Raw genomic sequence first — 22944 nt, 5'->3', positions numbered from 1 at the left:
ATAATATTTAGCAAGATTCTCTGAAAAGGATATCATAATACATTATTATAAAGTAAAATTCTTAATTAACCAGCCTGTCCAAGAAATGGAGTGTAATTAGATTAATTAAAATATCTGGCCAACTGGGTACTTACTAAAAGAAAATCCTTACTGTTTTTGTCCTAACTGAAAATCCATAAGCCAAAAATAATAAAGTTTCTCTTTGTAATAGAGTCTTAGGGCACTTAAGTAATCATCAAGGTTACCATATATGGATATTTGAAGACTTAGTTGATTCTTTGGTGTGCATAACTTACATTATTTTTGTTGTTCAGTCCCCAGTTTTTCATATTTGAAGGCCAAAGCTTGGGAAGGCCTCTAGAATAAGAGTAATAGATTATATATTCTTAATTATATCTTGTTAAAGGCAGTCTTTGGGTCACCTCAAAAAAATATTGCTGTAGACTCTAGGAAAGAATGGAGTCACATTTTGATGCAAACTAATAATGAGTTGTTATAAGGATTTGGTATATTTCAAGCTCTTTTTGATTTGTTTTTGTTGGTTTTTAAAAATTCTTTTGTGGTTCCTTAGTATCTCTGAGACTATGGAGTTACTAAGAAGTATCAAAGATGTTATTTTGAATAGATACTCTGTTACCTACTATTTCCTCTTATTATAGGTGGGGTAAATCTGTTAGCATAAGTTAATTTGTTTCTTTAATTTTTTTTTATTATTTTATTTTAACGAAAGGAATTTAGGAGGTTCTAGTATTCTCCATGGCTGAAGCTGAGAGTCTGAAACCCTGATGCTTAAGCTCTATTCTAGATCATAGCTCCAACTCCTTCAGGATATAAGGAAAAGATAATATTTCCACAATGATAGATCTTTGGTTGTTCAGGTAAGTTATTTAGTTTTGCAGTAGTGAAGACAACTATAGTTTTGTTTTGTTTTGTTTTGTTTTTCTTTTTGGTGGGGATGGTTACTTGTTATATTTCTGTATGTCTGCATGGCAAATTGTATAGTCTGGCTGGCAGTTCATAGGAGTGTGGAGCTATAGGCAATGGGTTAGGGATGAAATATTTTCCCACTCTTCCCGTTAGGGGTATAAACGAAGTGCCTAAGTATGTTGGAACTCTAGAGTATTATACCTATCTTTGACTCCTAGGTATTTTTGATTCAAGGGGCTTTATGAAATTGCTTGATTTCTGTTTCTCACCGGTTTTCTTTTTAAGTATGTATTCATTCAGCTTTCTATCTATGTATCTATCTGTCATCTATATCCATCTCTCTTAATGGGGAAGAAAGAAGAGATCCCTTTGTACGAGGTAGTGTATAATAGAATCTATAGTTTCAAAAAGGCAAATATTAAGAACTTTAATTTGAAATCCATAGGTGGGTCCCCGGGTTTCACTCTCCTACTTTTAACTTTATAGTGATAATTGCTCAACTGAAGAAATTTGTCGTAGAAGAATTGTATGACAAGGGTAGTCTGAACCATTACTAAACAATTTGTGTTTATGTTTTAGACAGAAGGATCCTATGGTAACACTGATCAATTGTTCTTGTTTTTGCCTTTCACTTTGGTTTGATATCATGACCAGTTTGGTAAAAATTGTTCAATTAATAAAACTTAATATTGTGATAGTAAATATCAGCTAGAACATTGGTGTTAATGGAGGATTGCCAGTCCCTCAATTCCCAAAATGCACCATACCATACTATTTTGGTAATTATAGTGGAGCAAAAGGTTATATGCATTATTTTTGAATACCTTTTTGAGATTTCTTATAAGTGGGTGATAGAGTAGTATTCCATTAGGTGGACCATTTTAATTTAATGTTTATTATTCCTTTTAGTTCATATTGATGCAGTTTGCAGATGTGATCACAGGGGCTGGACATTTATGATGTGAAACACTGCTGATACTGTTTCAGGATCCTACAGTTAGATTTGAGGTAAAAGTAGATTCAAATTTCGGGGAAGATAGTTCAGCAGCAAATAAATGGGTGAGATGTTAGACATATAGGTAGGATTTGGGGTTTTATATGAGTAGACAGGCTGAAATTTGGTTGACTGTCCTTGATGTGCTCTCCAATAGGATAAGAGCTTTGAGGGTGGGAGTCAGAGGAAAAGAGTCTGTTTAATTCTGGTGATTGATCATATTCTCTTCCCTCTATTCTAGAAAGTGCCATATTCATTAGTTGGTAGATAAAATATAGGAACTACATTCTAGTTGCTAGATTCAGTTTTGCCATAGGAATATGTTAACTAACAATTTCCCTTAATTCTGAAACAAGAGTGATTGAATTGGGTGCTGGCTAAGATTTTCACCATGTGCCTCCTATTTAGTTAACTAGCAAGGTTATTTTCTGAGATTCTTAGCTTATAAACAAGTCCCTTTCTGTTCCCTTAGTAATTTAATATTTGGCAGGAATATAATTTTATGCTCCAAACCTGTTCACTGAATTTCTTCAGTAACTCTATATTATATAGCTAAAATGAGGAAAATAACTACTTAAGTCTATAGTACTTTGCTAAACATGGGAAACAATGTTAAGACTTGGTTGAGATGGTCAGGACATTTTTAGTCCCTTTTTGGTAATTGAAATTTGCACTCAACTTACTAGATAACTATAGAAAGTATGTGCCTTTGTATAAGCCTATCCAGAATAGAAAAGATGAAGAAAAAAGTTAGAAGAAAAATTATCAGAGGGAAGAATGCTCAGATTTCACTTAATCTTCAGAATGTTTACCAATTTATTACCTTAAGTGCATACAATATGTTAATTTCAGGCAAGCAATTGAGTCCTACTTTGTACTTCTTTAACCAAAGTGGTCATGGCTTGCTTGCTTGCTTTATTATTTCTAGAATCAAATAAGGACTTTTAAAAGATATATTATAAATAGGTCTAATTTAGTTTGAACCTGATGACTATATGATTTTAGTAGAATACTGTCTGGATGCAGTGGTCTAAGGCAGTGCCTCTCAAATACTAGCAGGCATATAAATCACCTGGGAATATGATTAATTGGTAGATCTGGGACAGGGTTTGATATTCTGCATTTCCAGCAAGCTTCCAAGAGATGCCCATGATGCTCGTTCTTAGGCCACACTTTGAGTTGTGAGATTTTGTGGTACCAAAACTATCCTTGTTATAAAACAGGTTCGCTTTAAATATGGCTCAATAGCACAGGATTTGAGAACTGTAAATAAAATGGACTTTATTGTAGTTGTTGAATGGAATAAGAATGCTTTTTAGGGATCAGAAGAAACAAAAAAGAGGTTTAATCTTTCATATTTATTAGTGTTTTGATCACTGAAATGGTGAAGAAATAAAATAGGCCCTCATTATAGGTGGTGTTTTATAATTATATATATTATGTATACATACATAATACTAATAATATGAAATAGTATACATATGTTTTTTACAAGTAACTGAGTAATAATAATAGGTTTATTTTATTAATAATGACAGGGCAGCAGTTTTGCTTTCATTTGGATTGCTATGGAAAGAAAAGGGCTTAGGAGTGCCTATTATGGGTATCATTTGAGGTTTATATGTCTTTAATTGGCATCACCTTTTAAAAAGTAAAGGTTAACAGATTCTTTTTTTATATAAAATATTACTATTGCCAATATTATTTTTGAATCATAAATCATGAGTGTAATCAAATTTGCGTTAAAGGTGTTTGCATTATATTTTGTAAAGTTTAAAAAATTAACTTATGTTTCTTTTGTGTATTTACATAGGTAATTAATATTTAAAAACTAGTAACCTTCAAATTTCAGAGCTCCAGATTTGGGTGTATAAACAAATAAATTGATTTTAATATTTTTTTTAGTTTGTGCTGTTTTGGAGCATCATTTGAAGTTTAACTTATATTTTTTGTAATTAAAAGTGGATATTTATGGTACATTCAATATTTATTACCTGTGATTTAAAATAGACTGTAATCTTCATGACAAGATTTAAGCAAAAGAGAATTACATATCACGTCCCTCTAATGAATCCCAAAATAGGAGAAGTTTACTATGTGAAATGTATTTCTAAGTTCTGATTGGTGTCCTTTACTTATTCATGTGATGGCTGTATAACTCTCTAGAACAAATTATCATATTCTAATCCCAGAGCTGGTTTTGTGAGTCTTGTAAGATTTTTAAAAACTGTTAATTAAAAATTTAAAAGTATACCTTACTGTGAAACAAAACTAAACTCAATCAGCTTACATATTTTTGGGAAACTTAATACATTTGTCAGCAGTCAGGAACAGGAAGACATTTCCCTTTAATATTTCTTTTTTTTGGTATGTGGTAGCATGTTGCTATGGCTTCTGTAGTTCTTCATAACTGTTCTGCTGTTAGACATTTTTGGTTGAGGCAAAGGAGAGATTGATTTGCAGGGGGAGAGGTAGAACGGCATTGGGAGGGTTTGTAGGAGGAGCTATGGGAAGCGTGGAAGGGAGGGGGAAGGGTACTATGCAACTATGTACTACAGCTGTTGCTGGCTTCTTTCTGTATCCATCCTACCCGCCCCCCCCCATTTGGAAGTTAAGCGGTGAAGTGGCAAATTATCTTGTGAAAGCTAAACAGAAGAGGAGCAGAAGAATGGATACTTGAAATGTTAATAGCTCCTTTATTCTGCTTTATGGGAGAACCTTTGGAAAATAATAACCACTTAAGAGTTTATCCAGGTAGATCAATCAGGGCAGTTTTCAATTTCCCTTGCATTTCTATCTTAGACACACCCAACATCCACATCAGAAAACCAGCTCATTCCCAATATGCGTTAAAACTGTGGCATATACATATATACAGGAGTTTAAAGAAGGAGAGAATGTGTTGTCCTTATTTCTTAGATGCAGTATTTGCTTTGGGGGGGCTTCTCCTTTTTCTTCTATCCTCTTCAGAATACTTCCTTTCACTTGCTAATTTATGGCTGTACTTCTAGAGACTAGGGAGGTTTGGCTTTCCTCTGTTTTGCTTTTAGCTTATTGCAAGCTAGGATTGTGATATCTGTTCATCTGCTTGGTTACAACCGAAAGTTTTTGGATGTCACATAGTTTGTTATCAGAGGATTTGACCTAAAACTCATTTTAATAAGAGTGAATTAAGAAGAGCTGAGCCTACCACTTTACCTCCCAGGAATGTTTTGAGAAAACATAAGAAATGATTGGGATAGTTTTTGTGATTGTTGCTATATAAATTCGTAGGTATTATTTTAATAACCAAGATGAAATCCTGTCTTTGAGGTAACTCTTCTCTGGGCCCTTTGTGCCTTTGTATCTGAAAAGCAGATAAACAGCAAGGCAGGTTAAAGGCATGGTCTCTAGAGCCCTGCTCTGCCACTTCTGTGTATGGTTTTGGATACATTACTTAAACTATACACATACCTCATCCTCTTCCTCATTTGTAAAGTAGGGATGGTAATAGCATCTACCTTAGTTGTTGTGAGACTTAAATGAGTTAATGTATGTAAAGCATATAGAATGATTCCTGGAACATATTAAGTACCATATAATTGTTAGCTGTTATTATTAATATCATTTTTGGAAATGTTAATAAAAGAAATTATATCACGTAATTTATTAATATTGGCTATACTTGGATTTAAAAGTTAATAGCTTTATGCTTTTGTTTTAGGTATATTAACTATTACCTTTTTCTCATTATTTTGTTTACATTTTTGAAGGTTTCCCAATGAGTGGATCATGATGACCGTATTGTAGGGACTTGCCATAGTATGGCTGCTTCCCGATCTACTCGTGTTACAAGATCAACAGTGGGGTTAAACGGCTTGGATGAATCTTTTTGTGGTAGAACTTTAAGGAATCGTAGCATTGCTCACCCTGAAGAAATCTCTTCTCATTCTCAAGTACGATCAAGATCACCAAAGAAGAGACCAGAGCCTGTGCAAATTCAGAAAGGAAATAATAATGGAAGAACTACTGATTTAAAACAGCAAAGTACTCGAGAATCATGGGTAAGCCCTAGGAAAAGAGGACTTTCTTCTTCAGAAAAAGATAACATAGAAAGGCAGGCTGTAGAAAATTGTGAGAGAAGGCAAACAGAACCTGTTTCACCAGTTTTAAAAAGAATTAAGCGTTGTCTTAGATCTGAAGCACCAAACAGTTCAGAAGAAGATTCACCTATAAAATCAGACAAGGAGTCGGTAGAAGAGAGGAATACAGTAGTGGACAATGATGCAGATTTTCAAGGGACTAAACGAGCTTGTCGATGTCTTATACTGGATGATTGTGAGAAAAGGGAAATTAAAAAGGTGAATGTCAGTGAGGAAGGGCCACTTAATTCTACAGTAGTTGAAGAAATCGCAGGCTATTTGGCTGTCAATGGTGTTGATGACAGCGATTCAGCTGTTATAAACTATGACGACTGTCAGCCTGATGGGAACACTAAACAAAATAGCACTGGTTCATATGTGTTGCAGGAAAAGTCAGTAGCTGAAAATGGGGATTCGGATACCCACACTTCAATGTTCCTTGATAGTAGGAAGGACGACAGTTATATAGACCATAACGTGCCTTGCACAAATTCAGAAGTGCAGGTCAAGTTGGAGGACCACAAAATAGTAACTGCCTGCCTGCCTGTGGAACATGTTAATCAGCTGACTACTGAGCCAGCTACAGGTCCCTTTTCTGAAATTCAGTCATCCTTAAGGGATTCTGAGGAGGAAGTAGATGTGGTGGGAGATAGCAGTGCCTCAAAAGAGCAGTGTAATGAAAACACCAATAACGCCCTGGACACAAGTCTTGAGAGTATGCCAGTCTCTGGAGAACCAGAATCATCTTCTGTTCTAGACTGTGTTTCAGCTCAAATGATGTCTTTATCAGAACCTCAAGAACATCGATATACTCTGAGAACTTCACCACGAAGGGCAGCCCCTACCAGAGGTAGTCCCACTAAAAACAATTCTCCTTGCAGAGAAAATGGACAATTTGAGGAGAATAATCTTAGTCCCAATGAAACAAATGCAACTGTTAGTGATAATAGAAGTGAATCTCCCACAAATCCTGATGAAATTTCTCAGAATGAAAAAGGAATATTTTGTGACTCTGGAAATTATGGGAGTGAAGGACTAAGTAAGCCACCCTCAGAGGCAAGACTTAATATTGGACATTTGCCATCTGCCAAAGAGAGTGCCAATCCACACAATACAGAAGAAGAAGATGATGATCCTGATGTTTATTACTTTGAATCAGATCATGTGGCACTGAAACACAACAAAGAGTATGTGTAAATATGGTAACCATGAATTCTGCTTTGTTTATTATTCCCCACGCTTTCAGTATCTATTCTTAAATGTCTATTCATAGCATTTTTATTATAGCTGAAATTAATGCTTTAGCTTAAATTTTAGGTTTAACATAATGATTATCTCAACTCTTAAAAAAGCTCCAAAAAAAGAAAGACTTTAAAACTCAACTTACTACTCTTCTCAATGACAATATGGTTTTCTAGTTTTGATAGTTCATACATCTTAATTAGAAAAGACATGTGGAAGCCATGGTTGATGGTGTTTTTGTTTATTAATAAGTTTTATACCGTTTCAGTTAATTTGTAAAATGGAAACATCTTTACTTATCACAGTACACTTTGATTTATAGTCGCAGAACTTTATGAAGTGTCTAGGCCTTCTAGGCAGTGTAGAAGAATTAACGAGTGCTTAGACATCATATAGATTAAGAGAAATCTGGCAGGCTATAAATCCACTTTTATCTTAGTTGCTTATATCTACTTTCCAGTTAAAACTTTTGACTAAAAAATGTACTTTATGCATTACCTTTGACTTGTGATTTGTAGAGTAGATATTACTGTTAATACCATGACAGCTAATTGTATATTGTAATTAGCATATTCGCAAGTTAGTCTGTTGCATAGTTTACATAAAGCATTTGAGACAAATTTTTCCTGACTCTGAATTATAAGGGGAGACTATCTTAAAATACTATCAGTTCTTAGCCTTTGTTTTGAAGGCAAAGTATTCTGGGTAATAACACAAATAAATTGGAGCTAACTCCGAGTAATCGTGCAAGGAACTGTTGATGAACGGCGAACAGTGCTTACTGTAAACACCATGATCAACAACAGAAAGATCACCTTTTGCCCCTACAAAATATGCTTTTGAATTGCTATCACATTATATAGGCTATGTAAAAATGTTAATTTGAGGAAACTTTGTAATGCTTTTGTTGTGACAATTGCCAGATTCTGGTATGTATCAGATCAGAGTATCAAATCCTGGTTGTGGAACATAATAATTTTTTGCCATACATTATAGATAGGTTGCATTTGTGTATGATAATTTAGTGGCCTTTTAGCATAGATTTCTTTTCTGAAAAAATTTTTTTATAAATAGTATTTTAATATTGATTTAATAGAGGTCATTTTATGTGAGTATTTTATTCATTTATTTTTATGGAACTGTTAGCATTTTTATGTATTTGAAATATTTGAAGTCCAATCTGAGAGAAAAACAACTAAGTGAGGTTTTTTCAATTTCAGATAAATTGAGTTCTTACCATTGGTATTATTCATCAGTTTTTAAAAACAGAATTGTTTATCTGGAGGCACAAGGAGGAAGAACATATGTCTTGGGGAAAGACCAAAAACTCAAGAAGTGTGCATTTTTACAAAATATACTCATTAATTTAATTTTTTGTTTTTTATTGTTTCTTTGGCAAAGAAATGCTCTTTTTAAGGCTTAGCTGATTTTTTTTTTAAGTGTTTTATTTACTTTTGAGAGAGCATGAGTGGGGGAGGTGCAGAGAGAGAGGGGGACAGGATCTGAAGTGAGCTCCGAGCTGACAGCAGCAAGCCCAAGGGGGGCTCGAACTCACGAACTGTGAGATCATTGACCTGAGCTGAAGTCAGCCACTCAACCGACTGAGCCACCCAGGTGCCCCAAGACTTAGCTAGAATATTGATAGGAAGTATTTTCTCATAACTCATTATGTTCCTTTTTTTGTTAGAGCTCTCCTGATAGTAATTATGAAGGATGATGTTTATAAAACAGTTGTGTAAAGATAGTGGTCTTAATATTTAAAAAGTGATGTTCCGTATTCCTAACCCTTTGAGAATGAGACCAATACAGTTTCATGGGTTTCTCAGGATGTACAAAGTCCTTTGGAATTTGGATGGTAGATGCTTTATTAGGACAGTATTTTTAAATTAATGCCTCATTGGGTGACCTTGGGCAAAAGAAATCATTCTTTTTTGGTTTGTTGCCTTTCTCCAGTCTTTTGAAGATACCATCTTTTGACAATTCACTTTCAATGTTTTTTCCCTCTGGAGGAAGCATGTTGGTAGAAGTGAGATGGAGAGTGAGAGCATCTTGATTAGCATCTTGGTTAGAGATAATTTAAAGAAAATTGAGAGAGGGTGTTTGATCATGTTAGATGCAATCTCTTTCAGTAAGATCCTTCTTCAAATGCTTTTTGTCTAGAGCCAAGAGCCTTTTGTCTTGGCTTTTTTTTTTTTTTTTTTTTTGTACCCAAATTATCATTGTAAAAGATAGCATCGTGATACCCATCTAGTGCTTTGAAGTCTCAAGCTAATTTCTTGCATTTGAAAATGCATTTGGGGTTAAAAAAAAAAAAAAAGATAAATGGGGTAGATGGAATATTCTGCTGCATACACAGGTACACATTATACTGTATCAAATACTTTGTTTTTCTTTCTCATTCTCTTCATGCTAGTAAATTTCTCTATAGACAATTTCCTTTTGAAACTGGGAATTGGGCATTGCTCAGATTACACATGACTGTCTTTACCAGTAGGGAATGAGTACTTCCTGATGGCCAGATTAAAAAATATGTTATTGATAGAAAACACTCAGTATGGCCTAGTTCTTTGGAGCCAGGAGGACATAGCTCTTTATTCGAGTTACAATTCTTCTCTAAGTTAACATTGATTATTTAATCAGTAACCTTCTATCCTACCATTTAGCCTATAATTTATCTGTCTTGTTTGCAAGGATATCACATATAAGGTCATCTAATGAAATGGTTTGTAAATGTTTGAAAAGATATTGTGTATAGAATGCTAGCCTTAGGGGTGCCTGAGTCCTTCAGTTGGTTGAGTGCCAGACTTTGGCTCAGGTCATGATGTCACAGCTCCTGAGTTTGAGCCCTGCATTGGGCTCTGTGCTGACAGCTTGGAGCTTGGAACCTGCTTGGGATTCTGTTTTCCTCTCTCTCTGCCCCTCCCCCACTCATGCTTTGTCTCTGTCTCAAAAATAAACATTAAAAAAAAAAAAAAGAATCCTAGCCTTAGACCTGATTCATGGTAATTAGGCCATAGGCCAGAGAAATGAATTTGTGGGCATTTTGGATACTTACCCTGTTTCCTTTTTAGATGCCATCCCTCTTCTTTAGCATATAAACCCACAGTTTGCTTTTATATATTTATTTTTCCAAATGGAAAACTATGAGCACGGGGGACTGAATATTATCTTTGTTTCTGGCAAGATTCCAGCTGTGGATTATTTTACTAGATGTGCTTTCTCAAAGAGTAGTGGGTGGGGAATCAAAAAAATATTATTTTACCTCAAAATCCTCTGATCTTCAAGAGTGAAGGATTCTGTTAAAGTGGTAGGTAATACCTGGTGACTACCTTTTTGGCCTAATAGCCAGACTGACTGAGATCATGTACTTAACTATGATTTGCCTTTTCTTTTTGAGAATTGACCTTTTGTGGATTTTGAATCAGAAGCGTTGAGTCAGGTGTCTTAGATTTGAAGTTCTTGTTCTAGGGAGAGCAGGTATAGAGAAGGTCCTGGGTTTTAATGTTCAGAGCTTTTTTCCCAGTTCACAAGGCAACCACTAGAAAATAAATTTTTGAATGGAAATGTGATTTGGTCAGTTGTCTCTGAATTTCTCTCTGTATTCTCCTTGTACAAGAACACTTAAATTTATATTCGAAGGGCCTTGGATAGCTTCATTTAAAGATCTTACAACTTTTCATGAACAGGCAGAGGATAAAAAGTCAGATTAAGAGTTTCTGGATTCTTGAGGTTTTCTAAAGGGTTAACTCACTGATAAGATTATTAATGCTTATACCAATTTTCAAATTTCTAGATAATGAAAGTTTTAAGAATAAGCCAGTTGTTTATCAAATAGAGTATTGCTTATGTAGTCTCTAGGTAAGACATTTTTAAGCCATATTAGAGAATATTTATAGGAATTGTATTTTTAAACTTGGTCCTCTGAAAACGTTAATATACTTTAAATAATTACAATATGTTCTTTTACACTATGCTTATGATCAATCTTCTGATATCTTCATCGGTTTCAGAAGCTGCATAGAGAAAATCCTCATGAGGTCTTGTAGATTCACTTCCTGTGAGACTACTTTTACTGTTTGTCTAAGTTTCTTTCAAGGGACCAGAAAACTCCAGGATTAGGGATCGATTTTGCTTAGAAAGCAATAGAGGAGCCATCTTGCCCTAGATAAAATAATGTTATATTTGTGTTATACTTCATAAGGTACCAAGTGATTTCACTGAATTTCTCATTTGACACTCCAACTCAGAAGTAGATAGCATAGGTGGCATTATACAGTCCCCATTTCCTAACTCACAATTAAGGTTTTAAAGTTATTTATTGAAAGTATGAGGAACTATTGGCAGACATAAGATAGAGGCAGATATCTATAGGTACATAAAGAACTCCCATATTCTAATTCATAGTCTGAACTACTCCTGGTTTACCTCATCCAGTAAAGACTTAATTCCGTGGATTTTCGGGTTTCTAGGTTTAGAACTCTCAAGGAGAAGGTGCTAGGTACTCAGTTTTTACAGTTCTTTGGTCTGAGTTTAAGCTCTGTAATTGCATAATCATGATTATCTGGTTTTATCTGTCAGAGAATCAGCATTATTGGTAAGTAACCTGTTTTACTTATTGGATGAAATGTTTTCATGTTCATTGTTTTAAAGAACATTTTGTTAGTTTATCTGTGAAGAATAATTGCCCTGTATGAATTGGGGGTATAAAACTTATGCTACAGCTTGACTTTAAAAAGAGAACTTGGATAATTTGCAAAAAAATACTTTGGGGGGGGGTTGTTTAGAATGCATTTAAGTATATTAAAGTCAGAGGTTACCAGAGAAAACTCATGCGTGGTGTACCTTCTCAACTAATTGGAAAAGACTGTGGAATATAATAGCTGGATTGGCTCCAGTAGTTTGGCATAAGATTAATGAGAGGAGAGAGATAAATAATGTCCTTAGTATAACATTTTTGGTTGTAAGAGGAGTATGCCGTTGACTAAGAAATAATCAGTGAATTCTTTGTTTTTTTCCTTTCCATATCAACATCTTTTATTTCAACTGATGTGAATGGTTTCCAAAAGGGATTCTCTGTTGTAATCTGAGTGTGTTTGTAGTATAATTTACCTTTTTCTTCTTGACTCAGAGTCATTTTTGCTGACAGAGGTTATATAGTGATACTTTTCTGGCATCACTGCCAGAATATCTGTTTTAGCTTATGTGAAACGATTCACACTTCTCTGCTTTTTATGTTCTCATAATTTAGCTTCTTTTTTATGTTCAAATTCTGTAACTTACAATTTTCTTCTTTTCTTCATTTTTGTTGACTTTCATTTTGTTGTCTCTAGTGCTATAGTGCTTTTTGTTCTCTTTAAACTTAGAATCAGAATAACCAGGCTTGTCAGAATTATGTCTCAAGATTCTTGAGTGATGCACTGAAGAATTTCTCTTTGAATGCATAGATAAGCATTAGTGCAAGGAGATGTTCATTTTAATTGTATGTTTTCTTGTTTGCTTGGTTTAGAGGCTGTTGCTTACATAAGCTACCAGGTATCTAAATTCTGGATAGAGAAACAACAGTTGTTTCTTTATACATGGCAATAAGTACTCATTAGCAACAAAACCCTTTTGGTTTTTTTTTATTAAAAAAATTGTTTTTAATGTTTGTTTCTTTTGAGAGAGAGATAGCATGAGCAGAGGAGGAGCAGAGAGAGAGAGGAAGACACAGATTCTGAAGCAGGCTCCAGACTGAGCCATTAGCACAGAGCCCCATGTGGGGCTTGAATTCACAAACCATGACATCATGACCTGAGTCAAAGTGAGAGGCTTAACCGACTGCACCATCCAGGTGCCCCATATTTTTTCTTTTTTAAAGTTTGAGAGAGAGCGAGCAAGCAAGTGAGCGTGCACATGTGTGTGAGCCAGGGGAGAGGCACAGAGAGAGGAAGAGAGAAAATCGCAAAGCAGGCACCATCTGCACAGACCCCAATGCTGGGCTTGAACTCGAACTGCAAGATCATGACCTGGGCCAAAATCAAGAGTCGGAGGCTTAACCGACTGAGTCACCCAGGCACCTCAGCAGTAAAACCCATTTAGTATTTGAGACTAATTGAAGCTGAGCCGTTAGTTGTAGGAACCTGATTTTAGTAGTTTTTTGTAAGCTCAAAAAGTTTGGGGTGCCTGGGTGGCCAAGTCAGTTAAGTGTCTGACTCTTGATTTTGGATCATGTCATGATCTCATGGTTCGAGAAATTGAGCCCTGCTTTGAGCCCCAAGTTGGGCTCTGCTCTCTGAGCACGGAACCTGCCTGGGATTCTCTCTTCCCTTCTGTCTTTGCACCCCCCCCCCCCACCTCTCAAAATAAATAGACTTCTAAAAGTGATGTGTTTTTATAAATCGGTGAGCAGACTATACCATATATGTATTTCTTTGATGACTCATGTCATTAGATATTACAGTGTTCAGTAATAAATGAGAAGATCTGTTTTGTGACTTTTCTATTTCTTCAGTGAAGTATGTGTCTTCAGTGAGGTCTGTGTACCGCTATTTCTTTTACATTGTCATGGAAAGCTGCTTCTACTTTTCTCTTTAATCTCTGATTTTAACATAGAGAAATTTGTAAAGTGATGAGAAAAGTCTGAGCAATTTGTTCAGGGCACTCTCAGTAGGCAGAATTATCTGTAGTGTGTTATGATTCATTTTCACATACTTAAAATATTTCAAATGTCCACCATACAAATATTACTGAGGGTCTGGATTTTGTTCTCTTTCTTTAAAAGTATTGAAATTTGTTCTGACAGGCAGTTAATTTACTTGATAATATGCTTGATCCTATTAAGGTTTATGTTTTAGCTGTGTTCGGGGGATGTCCAGAGTAGCCTGTATTTTAGGTTTAGTTTAGCCTTACTTCTTGGCATGGCCTTTCTGGTGTTTCATTTAAAAAGGTCTTTACTCTGGCTAGTTGAAACCTGAAGGAAGACTCTAGCCTCATGAAAACGGTTGGTCTTGTGGAATCTCATGTTTTACATGTGCAGCTTTGTACATGTAAGATTCCAGGGGACCCTTACACAAATATTTGGTGTTTTTCTGTCTTTTTCTGTTTTGCTTCTTCTTCTTTGGTGCTCTGTCCCACAAATTCCAGCTGCCTCACTTCCCCAAACACTCTTTTTTTTTCCTCTCTCTCTGCTCGGCAAGACGGCTTCCTGTTCTGCAGTACTAATGATACTTCCATGTGGAAAGTGTGATCATAGTGTGGCTTATCTTATTTGTTTGTTCTCTTTTATAGGTCATAGTCCTGCACTACATATTGTCTGTTGTCTAACAATAATTGTTTCTGTGTTTTCTCCAGTTGTGTAGTTGTGTTTGGCAAGAGGATATTCAGTGTTTGTTATTCTGTCATGATTGAAAGTGGAACTTTCTGATTTGATTTCAGTATGCACTTAGGTATGTTTTCTTCTTATGACATTCACCCCAGCCTGAAGTTTGACCATTTGGAAATTATTTTTGTTGACACTCCTGTGACAGTGAGGACTAGTTTCTACTTATTAGTAAAACATTAGTTTAAGTGGCTTTTTTTTCTGAGAAGCTGAAGTCAGAGAAATTGGAATAATACCAATTTGAATTGAAGAATGAGGGTAAAAGAGACTTGACATTGTTTTAGTTGTGTTGATGAAGTGTTGCTATGGTTTGAGCAGAAGTAAAAATTGGGTTACTGGTTCAGATACACTTCATGAGGATGGGTACAAGATACAGTGATGCATAAGAAGATACGAAACAGGGTTTACTAGGTTTCAAGTGTTAACCTTAAAAGATGAAAGAGTAATCTATCTAGATTTTAGTTGTTTTTCCTTTCAGGTCTTTTGGCTGGGCCAAATTTGATGTAGTATATTTCAGAAAGCTATGGTGAATATGCTTTCTTTATGACTGTCTGTCTAATGTAGTTTCTTGTAAATGTTAAGTATTTTGCAGAAATTTATTTTCCCTGGTACTATTTTTACCATTTATGTGAAGTTGGAGAACTGATTCAACTTTTGTTGTTTGCTTCTTTTCACTTGTCCTATATTATCATTCCTCTTAATTGTAAATGTTTTTTTTATATTATTTTAACTGACAGTTATCAGAATATAAAGCCATGAATTATTTTGTTATGATTAAATTTTCAGTTGGAGAGAAAGGGTCATGCTAATAGCTTACTGGCAATGAGAGTGGAAAGTGCCATTGAAAAAGATTATAGTCAACACCTGAATTATCTTCTTAATAAACATTTCAAAATATATATATGGATATGAAGAGTCAAGTTAAATGAACCAAATGTAATGTTTTATAAGGTTTTTTAAGTCACCATTCATGACTGGATAATGTTTTTATCTTTAAAATGCTATCTTATTTAATCTAGAATCTTAATATTTTTAAAAGTTTTATTTGTAGATTATTTGCAAAAGAACTAGATTTGAGGAACATCCCAGTCTCCTTCCAGTAGAATTCTCAGCTGGTAGTATGATGCTGGGTAAATGTTTTTAACTTCTGAGGTTGTTAGTTTTCTTATCTGTTAAAAAAAATTTGGACATGATTTGATTTCTGTAATTCAAATGAATATATAAATATATCTTTGCCCTTCCCCTTGCTTTTGGCACTGCTTGAGCTTTGGTTATTGACTTCTTTCTTATTTTGTATGCTCTCTGTTGATATTCTCACACAGTGCTGTGGTTTAAATTATCATTTCTATATTGATGGATTTCCAAATGTATATATCTCCAATCAGATTATTCTTAGGCTTCAGACTGCTTGCAAGATATATCCATTTGCTTTCTCCACAGTAAACTCAATGGAACATGTCTAAAATTGAACTTACCATTGCTTCCTTCGCGCACATCCAATATTCAACACTATCTTTTCGCTTAATTGTATCTTTCACTTGCCCAGTCTGGAAAAACAGGAGTAATCTTCAATTACTTCTTCACTACACCCTCCTCTCCTACCAGTGTTATGATTCAACTTTATTTCTTTGTTCTCAGTGCTGCTTTCTTAAATTTAGGTCATCTCTGTCATCTCTTTTCTGGATTACTGGAAATGCTTCCTAACTTACTTTCTGCAGTGCTAGTGTACTATTTCCCCAATGGACTCCTACAGTGTAGCTAGAATAAATGTTTTTAGAATAAAATCTACTCTTTAAAATGAATTATTTGGGCCTGGGTGGCTTAGTTAGTTAAACGTCCAACTTCAGCTCAGGTCATGATCTTGTGGTCTGTGAGTTTGAACCCCTCATTGCTGTGTGCTGACAGCTCAGAGGCTGCAGCCTGCTTTGGATTCTGTGTCTTCCTTGCTCTCTGCCCCTCCCCAACTCGTACTCTGTCTCTCTGTGTCTGTCAAAAATGAATAAAAGTTTTAAAAAATTTAAGAAAGTAAAATGAATTATTGCACGATTTTTAAACATTCTTTTACTGTTTCTCGATATTCTAAACAGATTATTAGTTCCTTGTTATATTCTTTTACTTGAGGCTTTCTTATATGCCTAAATGCCTGCTCTAGTCCACTCTTACCCCATCTCCCTGGTTATCTTCCTTTCTCTGTCTGCAAAAGGAGTAAGATGTTTAAATTTAGAAATTCTATACTCTGAGAATTCTTTCCTATCTTCCCAAGATTGACTGATTGCTCCTTGTGTGCATTATCATAGCAACATGTACAATAGAACTCAAGCTCTTTGGAGGAACCATGTCTTTCTGTTGGTTGATGTATCTTTGGAGAAATGTAAACCTTATCCTGCTTTGAAAATGTCAGAGAAAAATTTAGCATGCTTTTCATAGTAGAGTTTTTTTTATGCCATTAGTTGAACTTTTAATACTTTGAATTTATAAAATTTAGTACTAGTGATTATTTCCTTTTTTTTACTTAAAAAATCTAGATTTTAAGTTTTCAAAAGAAATGTTGAATCAGTGACAATCATTCACATAGTTCACTAAACTCAGGAGTTGTGGAGAGATAATTGGTATGGTGGGGGATTTGGGGAAGAAGGGTGTGCCTCATGATCACGTTGGTTGTCTGAACACATTATCAGGTGGTAGGATAATGTTTTTACATGCCTGTATAAAAAAAAATGTAAGCTCAGTTAATACCAGACCCCAAAGAGAGAAAGTGGTTGTATTACAAAATAAATTTATAAGTTTGGTATGATCAGAATGTTTTGTATAGTTTTAAATATATTTTTACAGTCAATCTAGAGTTTTGACAGTAGGCTTTAGGAAGCAACAGAATGGTAAGAATCTGTTTGGGTTATCTTTATTGAGTTGAAGGACTTGAGAGAAAATGTGTGTCCCTGCCTATTTATGTGTCTGTTCTATTTAAGATTTTCAATAGGGGATATTATTTAGCTTTTTCTGTATGAACTCATAATTTTGAGTAGAAGCTAGAAATAATTAAAAACACAAGACATATCCTGTGTCTTTGAAGTTATTGTAAGATGATTGTATACAGATAGCTTAACAGATAAATTCTTTAGCTATATTTGAGGTATATTGCCCTGTAGAATATTAGTTTATAACTAGAGATTACTGGTTTGTCTCTATTATGTGAAATTTTTATGTATTTGCAATTACAGAATAGAAGGGCAACTTTTTACTTGTTATAATGTATTGTTTCTTAGAATGGGTAATCTAAAACTCTAGAGAAAATATGTAAATCTTGATCTGACTGGTGGTCAGGATTTTTTTCTAGATTATTGTACAACTTCTATAATGTTAACCACAGTACAGTCAGTTGCATTCAGCTTCCTGAATTCTTAAAGAAACTCAAGAATTTTATTGAATAGATTTAGAGAAATAGGTATTAGGAACCAGTTATAAAGTCATCTTTTATGGTTTCTTATTACAAGAAGCCTAGAGTCTTTAAGGAGGAAAAAAACCACAATTTCTTGAAGGCTACAAATATGTGGATTAAAAAAATACTGATATATTCCTTTAAAAATTCCCTGTGACTCTGGTCATAGTCATGATTCCAGGGTTGCGGGATCGAGCCCCGCGTGAGGCTCCATGAGCCTGCTTAGGATTCTCTCACTTTTTCTGTCTCTGTGCACCTCTCCCCACTCATGCTCGCTTGCTCTCTTTCAAAAAAAAAAAAAAAAATTCCCTGTGAAAGCCTTTGTATGAGACTTCAAATGATATTCAGTTTGAATACAAGTTTATTAAATTCCAGCAACTAGTAATGAACTGTAATTTAAAACTGGTGCGGGGAATAAGCAAAGTCACAGTGGTCAGAGCTTGTTTTAGTAAGGGCTTGTTGGTTGCAGGAATTAGAAAACCCAGTCAAAGTATATCAAATATAAAAGGTTATTTTAGGGGCGCCTGGGTGGCGCAGTCGGTTAAGCGTCCGACTTCAGCCAGGTCACGATCTCGCGGTCCGTGAGTTCGAGCCCCGCGTCAGGCTCTGGGCTGATGGCTCGGAGCCTGGAGCCTGCTTCCGATTCTGTGTCTCCCTCTCTCTCTGCCCCTCCCCCGTTCATGCTCTGTCTCTCTCTGTCCCAAAAAAATAAATTAAAAAAAAAAAAAAACGCTGAAAAAAAAAAAAAGGTTATTTTAAATAAATAGTAGGCAATCTTATGAATATTCAAGGTCAGAAAATAAAGCCTAGCCAACCCTTGTGAAATTGCAATCTTTTGGTTTCAGATTATACTCTCAGAGGTGCCTGGTTGGCTCAGTCAGTTAAGCATCCGACTCTTGATTTCAGTTCAGGTCATAATCTCACTATTTGTGAGTTTGAGCTCCATGCCGGGCTCTGTGCTGACAGTGTGGAGCCTGCTTTGGATTTTCTGTCTCCCCCTCTCTCTGCCACTCCCCCACTTACACTTGCACGTGCCCTCTCTCTCTCTCTCTCTCTCTCCAAAATAAACATTAAAAAATTTTTTTAAAAAGATTATACTCTCTTAGCTATGCTTCTCTTTGTGCAGTACAGACTGGTTTTTCTTTTTTTACTAATGTTTTTTGCTCACTTTCTCCCCTATAATTTTGATTTGCAAATGGCAGATCTTTCCTCTAGGTTTCCCCTGGTCCCAACTCCTCTACTTGACCTTTCTTCTCTAGATCCTCTTCACATTCTGTAACAGAAGGCCTGGTTATTGACTGTACAGTAGATCAGCTTCCCTGGGTCAGGTTTTCATCCCTGGTAAAATTATTGTTGGTTACAGGTGGAACAAATGGTTGGTTGGGGGCGGGGAAAGTCTGCCTTGGCCTATCCTTTCTGGAAGGATATCTTCCGGAACAGAGGTTATTGGGCAGTGTAGGCTATCAGAAGTTGCCCATCATGGATCATTTAGTGTTTTGGATTCAACTGGATTCTTGACCAGTTGTCTTTAGTAGAAGTGGCAGAGCTGTTATGGAAATCGCCCATGTCATTGAACCTGGCTTTTATTTTTCTCTTTGAAATTAGAGGTACTACAGAATTCTTTGTTTAATATTATGAGCTACTAAGAAAAAGAGATTTACTCTATGACTTTACAGTAGGTGTAGGGATAATGGTTTCAGAGGCTGTTTTATCTCTCTCAATTTATAGGTGTAAATCTTAGACCAGAAAAGATGAGTCATGTCCAAGATTTCAAAATTAGTGGCGGAGTTGCTACTTTTTCCATGTTTTCTAACTCTCAGGTTAGGCATTTTCTGCTCTTGATTCCTTATAAAAGTTTTAAATTATTATTACTATGGTTTTTATTTTTAGTCTACATGACAGTCTTGAGGGTATAGTATTCAAATGTTACTACCCCAGGGAAGAAACTAAAATATTCCTATGTATATTTTTTAAGTTTATTTAATTTGAGGGGAAGAGTGTGGCACGTGCATGAGAGAGGCAGAGAAAGAAAATCCCTGTGCTGTCAGCTCAGAACCCCATGTGGGCTTAATCCCACGAACCCAGGAGATCATGTGCTGTACCAAAATCTAGAGTCGGTCACTTAACCCACTGAGCCACCAGGCACCCCTTTCCTATATGTTTTAATGGACTTTAATTTTTAGTACAGTTTTAGATTTACAGAAAAATTAAAAAGAAAGTACAGAGAATTCCCATAATACCCTGCAGCCAGTTTCCTTTATTAACATTTTACATTAGCACAGTGTAACTCATGAACGGATGCATTATGATTAACCATATAAAATAAAATTCTTATTAATATATGTAATAAAGTCTACATTTTTTTTTTCAGAGTTCTTTAGCTTTTTACCTACTGTTCTTCTGTTCTAGAATTCCATCTAGGATACCAATTACATTTAATTTTCGTGTCTCCTTAAACTTCCCTTGACTGTGGCAGTGTCTCAGACTTGTCTTGATGACTTGGGCAGTTTTGGGGGATACTGGTCTGGTGTTATAGATACTTCTCTATTGTGATTTGTCTCCTGTTTTCCTCATGATTAGACTAGAGTTGTGGATGGGAGGAAAACCATAGAGGTGAAGTGCCATTATTATGTATATACTATACTATTAATATGATTTATTATAGTTGATGTTGATTCATCATCTGGTTGAAGTAGTATTTGTCAGATATCTTCACTGTAAAGTTATTCTCCTCTCCATACTTTCCATATTTTATTCTTTAGAAAGAAGTCACTGCACAGCTCAAACTTGAAGAGAAAGTATCTACATAAATTATTTGGAATTCTGCATGAGAGATTTTTTTCTCTTTTGTTGACTTATTCAGTCACTTATTTATGTCAGTATGGACTCCTAAATATTTGTTTTTATACTTGGGGTTATAATTTAGTACTACTTTGTTGCTTAAATTGTTCTAGCTTTGGCCATTGGGAACCTTTCTGTTGGTTCCTGTGCATCATCAAGATGGTTTATTTTTGGTGTGTTTGGTTTTTGAGCACTTCCTTACTCTCTGGCACTTCAGAATACTCCAGACTCATCTTGTATATTTCCTGCCCTAGTCCCAGAATCAGCTGTCTCTCTAAGGAACCCCAGTTCCCTTTATTGGAGAATGGTGTTGGAAACAAATATTTGGGTACTAAATGTGCTCATTGCTACTGAGAGGACTTGTTGCTTTTATTGAGCTGTCATAGCTGATCAAGCAAGAAAATGTATGTGCATATCTATACACACATCCATAAATCTGTATGTAGTCATTTGTATCTATACCAAGCTAAACCTGGTTTTATAATTTGACTTTACCTCTAATCTGTTATATTACCACATGGATCATTCTAGCCTCCTCCCCTTGCTTATCTGTAAATGCTCACTGCAACAGGGACAAAGCTGGCTCTCTCCATTTGCCCTTATTAAATTTTTTTTTTGTTTTTTAAGTTGGCTTTATGTCCAGCATGGAGCCCAATGCAGGGCTTGAACTCACAAACCTGAGCTGAGATCAAGAGTAGGACGCTTAACTGACTGAGCCACCCAGGCGCCCCATTTACTTAATTTTTTGGTTCTAGTATGTACATACAATAGTATCAGAATTGTTAACCTATATTCCCATGGGAGATAAGTTTCTCAACTAGAGTGTAGGTCTTTTGTGCAAGACTTTTTAGCTTTACATATACCATGCATTTCCAGAGTTACCTGGATCAGGACTTTTTCCTTTTGCTCTCTGTGATGTTATTCATGCATTTGCAGCACAGTTAGATCCTTTTTGTCACAGTTTGCATTTCTGACCTCCTAGAAGAGTTTTAAAAATTTGCTTACATTAAGGTTTATTTTTTATACTGTAAAGGTCTATGGGTTATAGCAAGCAAATGGGTAATGCCCTGCTTTCACCATTGCTATGTCATAGTTTTACAGCAGAATAGTTTTACTGCTATAAAGATCTACTTTGCTTCACCTATTCTACCATACCTCTTTCTCTTCCTGATCTTCTGGAAATCAGTGATATTTCTGCTGTCTTCATAGTTTTGCCTATTCAGAGTGTCACATGTACTGTGAATCTTTTTCAGACTGGCTTCTTTAACTGAGTAGTATGCTCTTAAGGTTCATCCATATCTTTTTGTGGTGTGATAGCTCATTTTTATTTCTGCATAATACTCCATTTTATGGATGTATCATGGTTTGTTTATCCATTTACCTATTGAAGGACATCTTAATTGTTTCTAGATTTTGGTGATTATTAATAAAACTGCTGTAAACATTTGCATTTAGGTTTTGTGTGGACATAGGTTTTCAAATCAGTTGGGAATATACCTAAATTTGTACTTGCTGGGTCTTATGGTAAGAGTATGTTTAGTTTTGTAAGAAGCTGCCAAACTGTTTTCAGAGTAGCTGTACTATTTTGTATTCCTATCAGTAATGAATGAGAGTTCTGTTGCTCTGTATCCTCCCAGCATTTGGTATTATCAGGATTTTAGGTTTTTTTCTTTAATTTTTTTAATGTTTATTTTTGAGGGAGGGAGGGAGGGAGAGAGAGGGAGAGAGAGAGAGAGGGAGAGAGGGAGAGAGGGAGAGAGAGGGAGAGGGAGAGAGAGAGAGAGAGAAAGAGAAAGTGAGAGCCGGGCGGGGCAGAGAGAGAAACACAGAATTTGAAGCAGGCTCCAGGCTCTGCCTCCCAGCACAGAGCCCCATGTGCGGACTTGAACTCATGAACCGAGAAATCATGACTTGAACCAAAGTTGGACACTTAATTGACTGAGACACCCAGGTGCCCCTGTCAGGTTTTTAGATTTTATCAGACTGATTGGTCTGTGGGGGCCCTGCCGTATATTTAATGTATACG

At 35.5% G+C, this 22944-nt stretch overlaps 1 protein-coding gene across 7 annotated transcripts in view; it reads left to right on the top strand.

The window, feature by feature from the left end:
• The window catches only part of ZZZ3 (zinc finger ZZ-type containing 3), a 109779-nt gene that overhangs the window by 42921 nt on the left and 43914 nt on the right, over positions 1 to 22944 (top strand). For all 7 annotated transcript variants that reach the window (XR_006221605.1, XM_042997617.1, XM_042997619.1 and 4 more), the window contains exons 3-5: positions 731 to 878; positions 1837 to 1935; positions 5674 to 7229. Coding sequence is in view for 6 of the 7 variants with exons in the window: in XM_042997617.1 (XP_042853551.1) it covers positions 5725 to 7229 (1505 nt within the window). In the remaining variant the exon portion in view is untranslated. The remainder of the gene's footprint in view (positions 1 to 730; positions 879 to 1836; positions 1936 to 5673; positions 7230 to 22944) is intronic.

Source organism: Panthera tigris, chromosome C1, assembly GCF_018350195.1.
Source record: "Panthera tigris isolate Pti1 chromosome C1, P.tigris_Pti1_mat1.1, whole genome shotgun sequence".
NCBI lineage: Eukaryota > Metazoa > Chordata > Mammalia > Carnivora > Felidae > Panthera > Panthera tigris.
Note: the sequence above shows the minus strand (reverse complement) of the source record. Positions and strands in the feature narration are given on the sequence as shown.